The 16,411-nt window shown below is 46.1% G+C and overlaps 2 protein-coding genes across 2 annotated transcripts in view; both read right to left on the reverse strand.

The window, feature by feature from the left end:
- The window catches only part of Myo1h (myosin IH), a 63,907-nt gene extending 53,364 nt beyond the window's left edge, over positions 1 to 10,543 (reverse strand). The window contains exon 1 of the mRNA XM_046464363.1: positions 10,452 to 10,543. Within this exon, the coding sequence (XP_046320319.1) occupies positions 10,452 to 10,463 (12 nt within the window). The 5' untranslated portion in view covers positions 10,464 to 10,543. The remainder of the gene's footprint in view (positions 1 to 10,451) is intronic.
- The window catches only part of Acacb (acetyl-CoA carboxylase beta), a 212,411-nt gene that overhangs the window by 23,926 nt on the left and 172,074 nt on the right, over positions 1 to 16,411 (reverse strand). The window lies entirely within an intron of this gene.

Genomic DNA, 16,411 nt, shown 5'->3' on the forward strand with positions numbered 1-16,411 from the left:
CACCATCTTGCCAGCAGGATCTATTTCTTTTTCTTTTTTTTCTTTTTAATATTTATTTATTTTTGTAGTTTTCAGTGGACACAACATCTTTGTTGGTATGTGGTGCTGAGGATCGAACCCGGGCCACATGCATGCCAGGTGAGCGCGCTACCGCTTGAGCCACATCCCCAGCCCCTCTATTTCTGATTCATGGATGAGAAATGCATTTTTTCCTTTGTACGGACATCAATATCATGATTTCCATTGGGGGAAAAATAAATAAAAGACGGTAGATGTGTTTGGCTCTGGATCCCACATCCTCCAGGAGACCCAAATGCACTTCTCTCTGTCCTTGAAGGCCGAAGATGGAGTTAGAAAGTATCTTTCACCAAAGATTAGCCAATGATCATCAAAAAACCCACAGCTAGTCTTGTCTCTGGCTCTCCAACATTGTTAGTGAAGTTCAAGAGACAGAGACAGAGATGGCCAAGACCCTGGCTCTCTTGGTTGTCTTGTTAGCAACAAAGCAGCCAAGTGACATTCACATGGCCACACTGGGCCAAGAAACACCATAGATTCCCTTCCATGTTGGCATAAAGCAGTTCAAGATGGTAGACAAACCAGAGCATCTCAGCCCTTAGGAAGACATGGACCAGCCCTTCCAGTCCCAAGACTGTCCCCAACAAAACACACCGGGAAATTCCTCAATAGGTTCCCAACAAGGTGACATCTGACAATCTCTACGGCCTCCTATTTATCCACAGCCCATCCAGGCGAGGGAAAAACTGAAGTGTCGCCAAGACAAAGTGCCAACGACCCATCCCTGGGCTCTCTTGCCTGCTCCTAAGAGGCTGGAGGAGACTTGTAAAGGCTGGAACTGGCCAGAGGTCGGGGTTGGGGGGGGTGGGGGAAGGCCGCTTCACTTTCCCAAATCAAAAGGGGGTAAAGTAAGTGAGAAAATCCACCGAGTTCAAACATTCCTTTAAAAACCCCGCAACTTTAAATACTAAATGTGTTTCATGGCTGCCATCTTGAAAAACATTCGTTTGCCAAAGGCGCCCTTTGATTCCCGTTTGGGATGGAAGCGCTCGCGGATAATCCATTGAAACAGGCCAGGCACAAAAGCCCTTTGGCAACAATCATGGTGCTTGTGAAGGACAACATTTTTGTGAGCAAAATAAAACATTTTAATGCGCTACAATCCGTGACACATATAGCCCTCCATTTCCTTTCAGTAATTATTCATTAGAAAACATTTAACGTCACTGTGGATTTCACACTGGGCAGTCTGGACACAAAGAACAAGAGATGGCCCATTTATAAGGGGCTGGGGCCTTCTAATCTGAGAAACTCCACGGAGGTGGGGCCCACAGGACACAACAGGCTGGCTAAATTGTGCGGTTAACGGTCAAAGCCCCCCTGCCTACTTTGACACTCATTTAAAGATGACAGGGAACAATAGAGATTTGTTCTGTTCAGCCCTTCTTGTTCTGTCATCTCCATCAGCCCCGCACATGAAACCACCCCGTACTCCGTCCCACCTGCCATCTCCCTCCCGCCTTGGCCGGCTCTCTCTCTGCCCCTTTGCTCCTTTTGCCTTTAACACAAAGAGACAGGTAAAGAATATCGTGAAAGGGGGCCTTTCAGCATGTCACCTTTCATAATACAATTGCCTGTCAGGTTCCCTAGGAGCTAGGAGGCGCTCAAACGTCTGGCCTGAGTCCAGAAATTCAGCCCCGCAGTTAGGTTAGTTAGCGGGGCAGGACCCGTTCCCCGGCCACCTCCCCGACAGCGGAAGGCCATCTCTCGGCCACGGATTTCTGCGAGCCATCTTTAATCACAACAGTTGGAAACCCTGGCCACATCGGCAAGGGACCCCGTACCCACTCCTGATGGGTCCTCCGGAGGATCTCTTGAGGGAGCCTACATCTTTAAGCTTTTTCTAAAACCTCCCAGGCAAAGCTCCAAACGCCTCTTCGTAGAGGAGGTTGGGAAATACTACTCTCAGAGCCATCGCTTTCAAAAGGTTCTCGAGATCTCTCTCCCCCAAAGTGAAGGGGGACAAGAATCTCAAGGCTCTGCCAGATGATCTGCAGTCAAACCAATGTTCTTGTCATACAAGAACGCTTAGAGACCTCAGGTGCTTCTAGGATTGTTGCTACTCTGCAACCTGCAGACGACTCACCACCTAGACATGATTCTAGAATGCACTGAGAGACCAGCGAGCAAGAGCAGGCGTGGCGTTCAGAGGCTCTCGAGAACGACTCGTGCCAACCGATTGTTATTTTTCCGATTGCAGCACCCCTGAGGTCTGTGTATTCTATGTGCTTCTGTTATTATCATGATGTGTTATCAAAAACTGCCTTCGGGAGAAAGCAAAATCTATAAGGAGGCCCCCTGTAGAAGCTTAGGTCAATGGAATTCCAACAGCCACCTAGTTAAGGGTCAGCAAGCTACAGCCTGCAGGCCAAGACCGCCTGTTTGCAAAGAGCCTTAAAGCCAAGAATTGCCCGTCAGGTTCCCTGTGAGCTATGATTGGTAAAAAAAAAAAACGGTAAAAAAATAAAAAGGGGGGCTGGGGATGTGGCTCAAGCGGTAGCGCGCTCGTCTGGCATGCGTGCGACCCGGGTTCGATCCTCAGCACCACAAAGATGTTGTGTCCGCTGAAAACTGAAAAATAAATATTAAAAAATTCTCTCTCTCTCTCTCTCTCTCATACACACTCTCTCTTTAAAAATAAATAAATAATTAAATAAAATAAAAAGGGACTAATATTTGATGAAATGCAAAAATATACCTATATGAAATGCAGATTTCAGTGTCCATAAAATTTGACTGGAACACAGCTGCACTTATTCACGTATGTGGGTGGCAAAGATATTTTCTATCTGCCCCTTTGCAGAAAAAGGGTGCCCACTCCTGCTTCAGGGCCTGTTTGGTCCATATTTTCCTTTTGCTTGGGAGCTAGGTTTCTGAATCCATGTGTTTGAAAACTGCACACAGCCAGAGAGGCCAGGTGGGGTCACACACAGAACCGTGCTCCAATTCACGTTTAGAGGTTTACAATCCACCCCTCCCTCTTGGAGGTGTGGATGCGGGTAGATTAAGATCTTCTCTGTAAGCAGCGCTACTTTCACAAGCACCTAAGGACTTCGAGGAACTAGGTCACCTAGAGCTGCAGTTGAGATGTCACCTCTCCTGGCCCATTGTTGGTCCCTGCCCTGACACCAACCCAAACCGAGCTCTGCAGAAGGAAAAGCAGCAGTTTCCGACACAGAACTTCAGCGAGTGTTGGCTCAAGGAGCAGATGGGCAGGTCTGGCTCTCAAGGAAGCCCCTGGGACGGTGCTGTCCCCAATTCCGAGTGCTCAGTGGCAGCTAGAATTGAAAATCAAACGATGTCAGGACAGAAAGCACCGTCTGACATTCAGATTCCAGGGGTCTCAGCTACGGGACCGACAAGGATCAGACTTGCATGATGCTATTGCACGTTTTTATGTCTGATTGAGTCAACGTCCATGGCTCCACAGTTGAAATGGAGGATTATCTTTTTTATCTAACAACCAAAAGACTGTTGGTGTCTTATTATCCAGCGGCAGCCTCTTAGTCACCACTCAATGAGGATAATTATGAATATCAGCAAACAAAATAATGCTTCTAAATTACCTTAGGGTTCACATGGTCTCCTAGTAAAACTGAGGAGAGTTCATGGAGTCTTACTTGGCTCCTGGGAGTTTAGGTGGAGAGACGACAGTATCTGCAGCATAGACAGAGAGCAAAGGATATTGGATGCAAGGTCTGGAGTTCTTTCACTACTTCTAATAATACGTGTTGGGGGGAATAAAGGTCTTTAGAAAGTTTTCTGTTTTGGGGACTGGGGGTTTAACTCAGGGGTGCCCAACCACTGACCCACATCCCCAGTCCTTTTGTTGTATTTTATTTAGAGACAGGGTTCCAGTTGTTTGGGGCCTTGCTAAGTTGCTGAGGCTGGCTTTGAACTTGTGTTCCTCCTGCCTCAGCCTCCCGGGCCCCTGGGATTACAAACCTGCACCACCACGCCTGGCTTTAGAAGTTTACAGGAGCTTTAGATGGAGGACATTGATACATTGATTCCAGTCACATGCAGCTGTCCCTGAGGTCCTTACAAGTTCCTTGTTTACAAGAGTTTGCAGAAAAACTCACTTTTTGTGGGGGGTGGGAGGGAGGGTGGGATGGTTTAGGGATCAATCTTCAGCTAAGTTTCCCTAGAATAAAAGATATTTCATGGTTTGGGGGCTTGCAAACACCCAAACTGAACATTGACAATGTGTTATGCTAAAACCTGTTTGGTCCGACAAATGCAAAATATTTCCCAAGGGGTGTGTGTGTGTGTGTGTGTGTGTGTGTTTGCACATGCGTGTTTCCTTTCCCTTCAGTCTAAGTCCCTTTGGGAGAATGAGCAAATTAATAGACTTCATAAATCAGAGAAATTTTAACATGGCTTTTTAATTATTCCCCATCCTGGGTAATAAATGGCTACCACTTGTGGCCCAGTTAGAAATCAAAGCTTGACTCTACAGGCTGAATAGCCCTTCTCTGAGATGCTTAGGACCAGAAACAGTTAGGGGGTTTGGGATTTCTTTCACATTTTGGAATATTTGCATAAACATCATGCAATATTTTGGGGGTGGGACTCAAGTCTGAATATGAATTTATGTTGCATGTTTCATAGCCTGAAGGTAATTTTAGACAATGTCGTAAGTACAGCTGCATTTTGATTGTGACCCATCACAAGAAGTCAGGTGTGGAATTTCCAAAGCGTGGCCAAGGGTCAGCCCCCAGAAAGTTTGGCATTTTCTAATGAGGGATGCTCAGTCTATAGTTCTTCTCAAACCTTAGCACGGACCAGAATTACCTGGGGAATTCCAGCAAAGTTGGTGATGTTGGGCCTGGGAATCTGAATGTTTCCCAGGTGTGCTAGGTCATTCCAAAGAGAATAGCCTCGGGTCCTACTTACAGCCCCATCTCCTCAAATTGGGGTCCACAGACCAACATTTCCAGCATCCTCTGGGAATTCATTAGAAATGCAAAATCTCCGTCCCTGGTCTGAAAACCAGAATTTGCATTTTTACCAGATTGGCAGGCGACTTCTCTGCACCCTACTGACCATAAGACCTGGCCCAGTGACCTAGAAACAATGTTAAAGTGAAATAAAGAAGACTGAATGTGAGGGTAACGATGGCTTCCCTAGAGAGCAGGACTGTGAACCAGAGATCGGCAGCCAGAGGCGGAGAACTCGCTCACAGTCAGGGAGAAGGTCACCGAGACCCACCAACAAGGGTTCCTACCGCCCCAGCTAGCAGGAGCCGAGAGCCTGTGGGTTGCACCAATTGTGAGACCAATTCCTTTTTCTTTCCCTACAAGTAGAACTTACTAGAGGTTTCCCAGCTAATTCCCTCCCTCTCCGATGCTGGCCAGGTGTCTTGGCTTTGAGGACACTGAACTTGCCAGGCAGGGCAGGTCGCTATTATCTTCCTTCTGGAGAGGTGGCCCAAAAGCCCTGACCTCAAAGCTATCAAAGAAAAGGCAAAGTTTCCTGTCCTCAAGATCCCTCTTCCTCCAGAAACGTACCTTTATGTCCCAAAGACGTTTTTATTATTATTATTATTTTAATGCAAACTGTACCAGATGTGATCTAGTTAGTCAGTAGAAACACTGGCTACCCAAAGGGCAATTTATTGGACACCCACCCTGCGCATCTCGGGCTGGGATTTTCATGCTTGTTACTGAGAAGGGAGGAGAGAGAGAGACAGAGAGAGAGAGAGAGAGAGAGAGAGAGAGAGAGAGAGAGAGAGTTTATACAAGCCTCCTTAGGGACAAATATTCAAGGAAATAAAGGTAAATGTGTGAAATTACTTTAAAATTTGACTTTTTCTGGATTTTGCTATTACAAGGAATAATTTGTGATGAGATGAAACAGGAAGATGAGGATGAAATGTATACTCATCAAATAAGCAGCTATGAAAAGCTCCCAATGGATAGAGCTCTTTTAAATGATATTATCTTTTTTTTTTTTTTGGCTGATTATCAAAGAATTATACATTTTATTTTAGATATTCTGGAAAAATGCAATCACAAGAATAAAAATAATTCATAATCTTACCATTCAAAAACTAGCACCATTTTCTCTTTATTTATAGATGAATGGATAAAGAAAATGTGGTATTTGTACACAATGGAATATTATTTAGCCATAAACAATGAAGTCCTGGGCTGGAGTTGTGGCTCAATGATAGAGTGCTGGCCTAGCATGCATGAGGTACTGGATTCAATTCTCAGCACCACATATAAATAAGGAAAAGGCCTAACAACAACTAAAAAAATTATATAAAAAAAAGATGGCCAAGCCATTAAATTATCTTTTTTAAAAAAAGAAGTCATTTAATTTGCCACAATACAGACGGACATTTGTTTATTCAGTTTTAGGAGGTGCTGAAAATTGAACCCAGGGCCTCACACACGCTAGGCAAGCACCCTACCACTGAGCCAAACCCAGCCCTCATATTATTTTTAAAAACATGCTTCATCTTCATGAATGAGAAAGACACTTTGAATACGGCAGTGAAATCCTCCATATCTGCGACATCCAGGATTACAAGGTAGAAAGCAAAATCCAGGGGACATTTGATTTCCCAGCAAGTTCTGTGGACCATAATGGTGGCATTTGTGAGTTTTTTGGCCAAGTGCCCCTGGGCACGGCGTTCATTCTAAGCACTCGGATTGTTTTCATCAGTAAATGCCACCATGTAACGACTCCATTGAAAATGGAATTATGAGCAAAGCAGGCTCTGGGACAACAGGGGTCTACCCCCGAAGAGAGAAAAAGGAAACAAAACGACCCTTATCTTCTGATCCACGTTAGAAGTACTCGCTTATTCCACCCGGTACCACTCCAATTCTGAAGCAAAGACAGAGAGCAAGGCTCATCAAAGGATCCTGAATATCCAGAGACCCACAGGGACAGCAAGTGCTCAACCCAGAACCCGTGTCATCAGTTCAAGTGGTTTGTCCCTAAAGATTCATGTGCTGGAGGCTTGGTCCTCAGTTTGGTAGTATAGGGGTGGTGGGACCTTTAAGAGGCGGAGCCTAGTGGGACCTCTTTAAGTCAATGAGGAGGCTGTTCTCAGAAAGGATTAAGGTAGTTCTCAGGGGACCCCTTGATGAGTTTGGGCAAGAGAGTTGTTATAAAAGGAATAAGCCTGAACCTTCCCCTTGTTCTGTATTCCTGTCTGGAAATACAATCTTTCCTCCAATGCCTGGCTCTTGAACCTCCAGAACTGTGAGCTAAACAAACCTCTTTTCTTTATAAAGTTATCCAGGCTCAGGGTATTGCATTATAGTAGTGCAAAACATACAATTGCATTGGACTTTTGAGTGATTCTCAACAATAGGAACATGAACATGATTGCAATCATAAATATAGTCAGCAAATCTTTTATCGACTATGTACAAGGCAGTATGGGAGGTATCTAGTCTCTAGGAATTTATAATCACTTCAGAAATGAAATTTCAGAAACAGTGAACAAAGCAACTGTTTTGGACTCAGTGATTAACATTTTAAGCAGCTTTTAAGTAGATGCTAATAAAAGTATGATTAATTTGGAAGTGACTTAGTGTCATAAGTTCTGATGGTAAAAATATGTGCATTTTTGACTTTTTTATTTTTTAAAAAAGACTTCAATATAAAAAATGCTTATTTTCAAGTCAAAAGATAAGGTGACATGGTGGAGGTTGAGTGGAGGAACATGTTCACATTTTTACCTGGCATAAGGGGTTTTGATACACACACACACACACACACACACACACACTGGGCTTTAAAACTCAGCCGTACCCAACATAGAAACAAGGAAATATGTCTTTAAACAACATAAATCATGATTTCCAGGACAGAAATGCAAATGTAATTGAGCCTTGAAAAGGTGAAAAATAATTTCTTTTAAATCTGGAGGTTGGGAAAGGGGAAGTGGGATAAATGGTAACAGTTCTCACTTTCCCCATTTTCATAACTCTGATTCTGCCTAAGGGTGGCACCTTTGGTACAAGCAAGCCTCCAACATATATATATATATATATATATATATATATATATATATATATATATATATATATATATTTGTATACATATATATATTTCAATAAAATAATCTGTCTCAAGAAGAAACTTTGCTTGAAATACAGCAATTCTGTTTCTCTTTGGTATTTCTTTCGTTCAATTTAAGCCAAATTTGTTTTATAAAATAGATCATCTAAATTTTTAAGAACACATTAACTTGCCAGGCACGGCAGCTCACACCTGTCATCCCAGCGGGTAGGGACCCTCCTGCCTCAGGGTCTCCCTGAGTTGCTCAGGGCCTTGCTTCTGATGAGGCTGCCTTTGAACTCGTGATCCTCCTGTCTCAGCCTCCCGAGCAGCTGGGATGACAGGCGTGTGCCACCAGGCCCAGCCTAAAACTAGTGACTCTTGATGTGGTGGTGGTTCTAGGAATCCACAGGGAGGAGACCAAGTGGCACAGAGGTATTCACACTTAGGCGAGACGTGACCACTGAGGAATGCAGAGGATAAAGTGCATCGTGGGACCTCTTTGTACCATTTACGCAACTTTCATGAGTCTCTCATTTTAAAATTAAAATATTTTAAATCACCTAGTGCATTTTACTCGTGTGACAAAGCCATAAAAATACATCTGAAGCATGGCCAAGAGCTCATTGGGACCTGGTAGAAGTCCCCTTCTACACACATGGTTGGAAGCCTTGGGTCCCTTTCCCGCCGACAGGGGAACTCACCAATTTCTGACCAAGACCAACGAACTAAGAGAAAAGAGGCGATTGCCCAGATGATTTGCATAAAGGGAGCTTGTGAACAAATCACCCACGAAGTAAATACGCCCACCCGCCATCGGTGACCACGGAGTGGCCTCAAACAAGGGCACAGTTGTGCAGCCCCCGTCACCAGTCTCTGGGAGCCAGGCTGCTTTTCAGGGTTGGTGTGTGCAGCCCGCCCCTCCAGAAAGGATCTACGTGGTTTCCCTGGGTAGGACGAGGCAGGACAGACAGCCCCTCTGAAGCTCCAGCCCTCAAGGGATCTGGGCTGGAAGTGACCAACATAGGATTTGCCAGATTTTGCAGATCCTCCAAAGGAAGGCTGGGAATTCAGACAGAAGGAGAGCTTCCTTCCTCTCTTCCTTATTTATTCATTTATTTTTGTTAGGATGACCACGCATAGATGACTCGGCATGTTGACGTCAACATGAATTTCACGTAGCCATGACAATAAGAAATGCCACTTGCCCAGAGAAACACCTACCCCGTGGCATTCCCTCTGCAGGTCTGGGGACAGCGGATATCCGTCTCTTGGGATCCACAGACACTCTTCAGCCCCCGAGGCAAGCTTTCCAGGGTCATCCCTGGGTGATGGGATGCAGCCTTGGAAAACCAAGCCAGGGCTTTGTTCCGGGTGTCCGGGTACCTGTCCGTCAAGGACAGTGCCTTTTTGCGTTACCAGTCGCCGAGGCAACAGTACCGGGTGCTATAGAAATGGATCATTGGCTGAATGGATCGGTGACAGGTGGTAGCTAGAGTTTCCTTGTGGCTCACGAGGCCTCTGTGGATGGCTACTAAATTATTCCACCCGCAGATATGAACGTTTCTGTAACCTTTTCAGCTAAGGAGAAACATCCATCAACACACGGTGCTTTCTAGATAGATAACACATTGAGATGGTTTTTTTTTTTTTTAATTGTCCTTGTGAGTCTCTATGCCTGTAATTAACTTCTAGAAAAAGGCTACAGTTTGGGCTGAAGTTCTGTCTTCCCTCTCCCCGGGGGGAGAACCTTCTCCTTGTCCACTTAAACTCTTACCTGGGACGATTTGGTGTTACTGCCATTTAAAAGTAAACAGAATGCACCTGAGGGACTAAAGACGTTTTGCTCATAGACTTACAGGTTCAGGCAAATATCACCTAGGATTTTCTTCCACGTCAGCTCACTATAATTTAAAGCTTTACCTGCACCAACACAGTGACCGCCAGCCACACGTGGCTGCTTAAATGAACAAGGATTCAGCAAAATTCAGGGCCTCAGGCTGTCCTCACACATGGCCCGCTGACCCCTGTGACAGACCATTTCTATCATCACAGAGTGTGTTACTGGAGACCTGGCTGCTCTAGAACAATCTGAAACGAGTGGGCAACCCCCCCTAACACACAATACACACACACAACACACATAACACACACACAACACACACACAACACACACAATCATACTTTCTCCCAACCTACAACAACCTCCTCCATCATCTTAAATAAAAATGTCCACCAAGCAAGTTCAGAATGTTCTCTGCACATCTCTCCATGCCCACTGAAGGCCCAGCGTGACTGTCACTTAGACCCAGTAGAGAGCTCAGCAAGGGAGGCTCCGTGCAAATCATTACCTTGGGGTCCATTGTTCGAGGCGGGGGGTGGAGAAAGTTAGGAACAGCGACTGGGCTCAGGTCATTCTGAGCTTGCTTCCCACTGCGATCCATCCAGCATCCAGGTCTGAGGCCACTCAGGTCTGAGGTGATTCTAGCCGGCTGGGGGCTGGGCGGAGTTAATAATTCACAGCAGGAGGTGGGGACGCTCCACCTGCGGGTGCAGGGGCCACCTGGGAGCGATAGGAACTGGAAACCAGACCTCCCTTGAGATTCTGTTACAGCCACTGCTGATCTTTGATTAGTCCTTCTCGTCGGGGACACAGGGGATACAGGCAGGATCCCCCGCCAGCCATGCTCAAGAGGAGACCTTCTCCCAGCTTCTTCCAATCCTCAAACTCCAGGGCATTTAAAGTTGACGGGGAAATTTCAAGATCCATACTACAAAAACTCTGGGTCTCCCAGGTTGCTTTTATTTTCATTTTAGGCTTGTTGATGTTCAGATGCAAAAGTAATGCATATGCATTTATGCTCCTGGTAAAAGATCATAACATTGTGGGTATCAGAGGTGACATCATTTCAGATGGGTTTTCTTTGAAGTGCAGGGTCTGCTCTGTCCAGCCTGGACCTATATTTGGTATTTATAACGTTGTATTCCTTTTATTTGAAAGACACTGTATAAGCCACAGGCCCCCCAAATCTGAATCTGCAGTAGGCTGAGAGCATCCATGTTCATGCTTGCTTATCACGTTCTGCAATGGTTTTTTTTCTTTTTTTTTGGGGGGGGCAGGGGGTACCAGGGATTGAACTCAGGGGAACTCGACCAGTGACCTATACCCCCAGCCCTATTTTGTATCTTATTTAGAGACAGGGTCTCACTGAGTTGCTTAGCACATTGTTTTTGCTGAGGCTGGCTTTGAACTCGAGATCCTCCTGCCTCAGCCTCCCAACCTGCTGGGACGACAGTGCCTGGCTGGATTTTTCACTCAATGATGCAGGTGGAGAATCTTTTTCACGTCAATGCATACCAGGCTTTTAACTGATTATGCTTAAAATGTTCGTATGCACAAAATCCAAAAGGAAAAACTATTGGCACTTGTCATATTGCCCCTCCATGTTTTCAATACGATCAAAATTCCTGCAGAATCCTACGCTTATCAACAGCCACGGAAGCAGCAGATCTCATCTCGGGCTACGCAGGGGAAGTGACAGGGTCTGATGCCATTGGTTTGGGATGAGGCTGGGACACTGGGATTTTCAAAGGCTTCCCAGGGGATCCAAATGTGCAGACGGGTCTGAGAACCATCGCTCTGCAGAGTCTCAGAATAAACCCAGCAGAACCGAAACGCTGTAAGAAACAAGTGGGACTTTCCTATCTTGGACTGCCCCAAGTGCGGGGTCAACATTCAAAAAGGGACCACAAGAAATTATGGTCCGCAGTCAGAGAGGCTTAGTTTGATAGCTACAATGGGCACATGTCCCCGGGGTCCGTCAGATGCTGGCTGCCCGGAGACCTGGCATCTCACCTGCCTCTGGCACTGCCTTGAGACGGGTCCTTTTGGGATGGGTGGGGTCTCAGAGAGAGAAAAAGAGACCCTTACTAGATGGGAGCACCAGCAGCCAGGCTGGTCTCTTTAGTTAGATGAACAAAATCTCCAGCATAAGCCGGATCATCATTAATTTAAATGCCCCCAGACTCGAAGGCCTTCACAAGGTGCCCACACCTGATTTCTGGGTGGGCTGCTTAACCAGGAAGCAGCATGCTGAGCCCCAGACAGCCAATGACTGGCATGGGATTTGACCTCACAGGAGCTTGCCTGAGAACCTGTGCTCTCCTTCCCAGGAACGTCTCATGTATAGTCAGAGAGCTCAACCCCGAGGAGGTCACTCACCTTCTCCTCTCCAAGAGGCCAGGGGCACGGGCACTCTGCTTTGGGAGGGTGTGTGCCTTGGTTTTGCTCTTCTTTAATAAATCTTTGCTTGTGACTGGCTTTCGATGCATGAAATTCTCAGCAGCCGAGGAACCTGCCTGGTCTGAGATGAGACCCCATAGCCCCCTTGGACCCCTGTCTGGAGACAACTTTAGGCCACCAAGCCTCGGTTACCTGCTTGTCAGACCAGACCAGCAAGGGTTAGTGTTTCCTCAACACCAGACTTTGGTTACCAGTTCTTACCTGATGAACCAGACCCCAAGATTATATGTCATCACAATTAGTGGCACTGACTGCTGTAGAGAGAAGGTCACCATGAAAATAAACACAGCAGTAACAGAATAACTGGGATGCAGGCAGGGGAGTGACGCTCTTCTTCCTTCCTAATGGGCGAGGAAGCCCAATGTCAGACAGGAGTCGGCAACCATGACCTCTTCCTCCTACACTAAATCTGCTATTTTGGGGGGGAGGGGGAGACGGGGGAGGTACCAGGGATTGAACTCAGGGACACTCGACCACTGAGCCACACCCCTAGCCCTATTTTGTATCTTATTTAGAGACAGGTCTCACTGAGTTGCTTAGGGCCTCATTTTTGCTGAGGCTGGCTTTGAACTTGCAATCCTCCTGCCTCAGCCTCCGGAGTCACTGGGATGACAGGTGTGCATCACCACACCTGGGATTTTTTTGTTGTTTTTTCTTAAGCCAAAGGGGCTTTTATTGAAATTTGCTTGCCCTTGATACTTCATCCTAGTGCCCTGGCATCCACCCCTGGACAGCCCCGTGTCCCTCCACTCAGCCCTGGGATGGTAACCTGCAGGTGTCAACCTGTCTGGATCCGTGGATACCCAGGCAGCTGGTCAAGCGTCGTGTCTATGAGGGCATTTCTGGCGGAGGCTGGCATTCGATGGATCAGCAGAAAGAGGAGGAAGGTCTGCCCTCCACCCATGGGGGCACCATCTCCTGGGCAGAGGGCAGGAAAGGGAGTCCTCTCCTCTCCCCTGGGGCTGGGAGGCCTCTATTCTGCTCTTGGACATGACAAGTCCAGGTCCCCCGGACTTTGCAGCCCCCAGGTGCCGAGGCTTGGGGCTTGGACTGAGCTACACGACTGTTTCTCTGGTTCTCCAGTTTGGACAATCACAGAAACCGATGCCCCTAATAAATCTTTCCTCCCTCTCTCTATACCCACATCCTATGGGTTCTGCCTCTCTGGAGATTCCTATTCCACGTTCCGGCCGACAACGGCAGAAACAGGTTCACAATTCTTTGAAAACTCTAGTTTTTAACCAGCAAATTTACGTAGACATGATTCTACTTTTGGAACTCGATCGTGATAACATGTATCACCAACTTGGTTACAAAGGAAAAACCAGAGACGTCATCACTGGGAAGGCTTTATCTCCCCCTGTGGTGATAGGTGAGATGAATCACCCGAGGACCTCGTATTTATTTCGTACCTACAGTCTGCCTGGTGTCTTAGACCCTGTAGATACAAGAGGGGATAAGAAAGCTGAAATGATTTTTATACGATTCTTTATCTTTTTGTGTTTCCGATATGTGTATATTTTAATTGAAATATATTTCACACATCCATGGAATTCGCCTATTTGAAAGCATACAGTTCAGTGGATTCTTCTTTAATCTATGCACGAGGCTGTGCAATCATGACCACAGTCGCATTCTAGAATATTTTCCGCCATCATCCCCACAAGCCCTGCGTCTGTCTGTCATCAGTCCCTCCCAATTTCCCACCATGAATCTACTTTTGTCTCCACAGACCTCACACCTTTCAGCTCCTGAGGGACCAATCATGTGAGATGTCCTGCTGGTGGTCACCTGCGGCTCCCCCTAGGCCAACATCGTCTCATCAGGCCCCGTCTGGCACCTGCCCTCTCCCCTCCCCCATCTTGACATTTTCTCATTTTTCCACCTGCCTTCCATGTCAAAATGTATGTGACAGGCACCAACCCCCTCCCCCAGCAACTTGGACTTTACTTTTGCTTGTTCTCACCTGGCTGGCCTTCATCTATGTCCACAAGGCTGTCACTCAGTTGTGTCACCTAATTTCTGCCAAAGTGGAAATCCCAACATTCTTACCTGATGTAACAAACATGTATGATGAATTCTCTAGTGAAGGGGTCTTAGTGGGAATTCTCCGACCGTGAAGACGTTGGAAAGTTGTAAGAATGGATCTGAAGAAACACAGGCAATATTAGCACTTTTGGAATGTGTGGTATAGAGGAGTTTTTATAAATCTCTACCCAGTGTGTCCTTATGTTTGAGAACATCCCCAGCTGTTTGCATAATAGTTGCTTCATATCTAAGATCAGTACTGATAAAATCGTTGACAGATTTTGCAGAAGAGTTTAAAAACAAACTATGGTAACAGATAAATCTTCTTAACTTTTGTCAAAAATGGATTAATGTAGCCGGGTGCAGTGGCGCACACCTGTCATCCCAGAAGCTTGTGAGGCTGAGGCAGGAGGATCACAAGTTCAAAGCCAGCCTCAGCAACTTAGTGAGGCACTTAGCAACTCAGTGAGACCCTGACTCTAAATAAAATACAAAATAGGGCTGGGGATGTGGCCCAGTGGTTAAGTACCCGGTTGCTGGGAGCCATTAGCCAAGTAAGTATGACAATTTCCTTGCCAGCGTACCCCATGTTGCAGTGACATTGAATGTACTTAACCTTGCTCAAGGACCAAGGCAGATTAGGGTGTTCCCGGTTTTAAGATAATCTTGTTTAGGGCGTTCCCAGTTTAGGTTCCAGGTTTAAGGTTTAAGATTATTCCTGCTGGGAATAGGGCGTATCCTGCTGCCTGAGTTCCCCTTGAGTTCTCACGGGATTCAGACAGTATATTTTGGAGATAGAAGCCCAGTGGAGGTGAATTTGGGAGAGAAGGAGGATTTGGGAAGAGAACGTGGATTTCCCCAGAACGTGATTGTAGACGGCTGGTGTGAGTTCGGGAATAAAGAGTTGCTGTTTGAATCTACAAGCTGTGTGGTGGCTCGTGATTGTGTGCCCAGCCAGACTGCGGCATTTGTGCCCAGCCAGACTGCGGCACCCGGTTCAATCCCAGGTACCAACAAATCAATCAATAAATAACTATTGATGTAATTGAAAAGTGCCAATTCTTTACCTCCACCCCCCATACTTTGCACTATAATGTTTATTTCAGTTTTTAATTTTTTCCACTGGCATGGTTTTTATTAATGGAGAGCTCAATAAAACACTGCCTTCTCGCCTTTCTTATCTAGCTATCATTGCTCCTCCTTTCACTTCACGATTATCTCTGAAGACATTTTGTTGTAGAGAGGACTGGTGTGTTGTAAGAAGTGGCCTGTTGCACATGTCGGGCACTGCAGCTCCACCGCTGTGGGCCTAACGTTCTTTTTCACGGCCCTGTAAGACCTCATTGTATGAATTCACCACAAAACATGGAGCCAGGCCCTGGAAGTATTGTCTAGGTTATTCTGAGCTTCATGCTACTATGATGCTCTAATCTCACTCTGCGGCATACGTATATGACAGAGTGCAGGATACCGAATTTCTAAAAGTGGAAATTCTGAATCAAATTTTCTGTGCATTTAATCAGCTTACTATAGTGATGCGGCCACATCAATGTTTATAGCAGCTTAATTGACAATGGCCAAACTATGGAACCAACCTAGGTGCCCTTCAACAGATGCATGGATAAAGAAAAGGTGGTTTATATACACAAAAAGAGAAATGAAAATATGGCATTTTGCTGGTAAATGGATGGGACTGGAGACTATCGTGCTAAGTGAAATAAGCCAGTCCCCCAAATCCAAGGCTGAATGTTCTCTCTGATTTGCGGGTGCTGACTCATAATGAGGGGGTGGGGGCGGTAAGGAAGAACAGAAGTCCTTTGGGTTAGACAAAGGGGATTGAAGGGAAGGGAGGGGGAATGGGAATGCAGTGGGATGAGTCAGATGTTGCTTTCCTACGTTCATATATGAATGCACGACCGACGTATCTCCACATCAGGTAGGACCAGAAGAACGGGCAGTTGTACTCCTGTGTGTACCATG

This window comes from Marmota monax, unplaced genomic scaffold, assembly GCF_021218885.2.
Source record: "Marmota monax isolate L192 unplaced genomic scaffold, Marmota_monax_Labrador192_F-V1.1 WCK01_AAM20220418_F8-fsc00269, whole genome shotgun sequence".
NCBI classification, from domain to species: Eukaryota; Metazoa; Chordata; class Mammalia; order Rodentia; family Sciuridae; genus Marmota; species Marmota monax.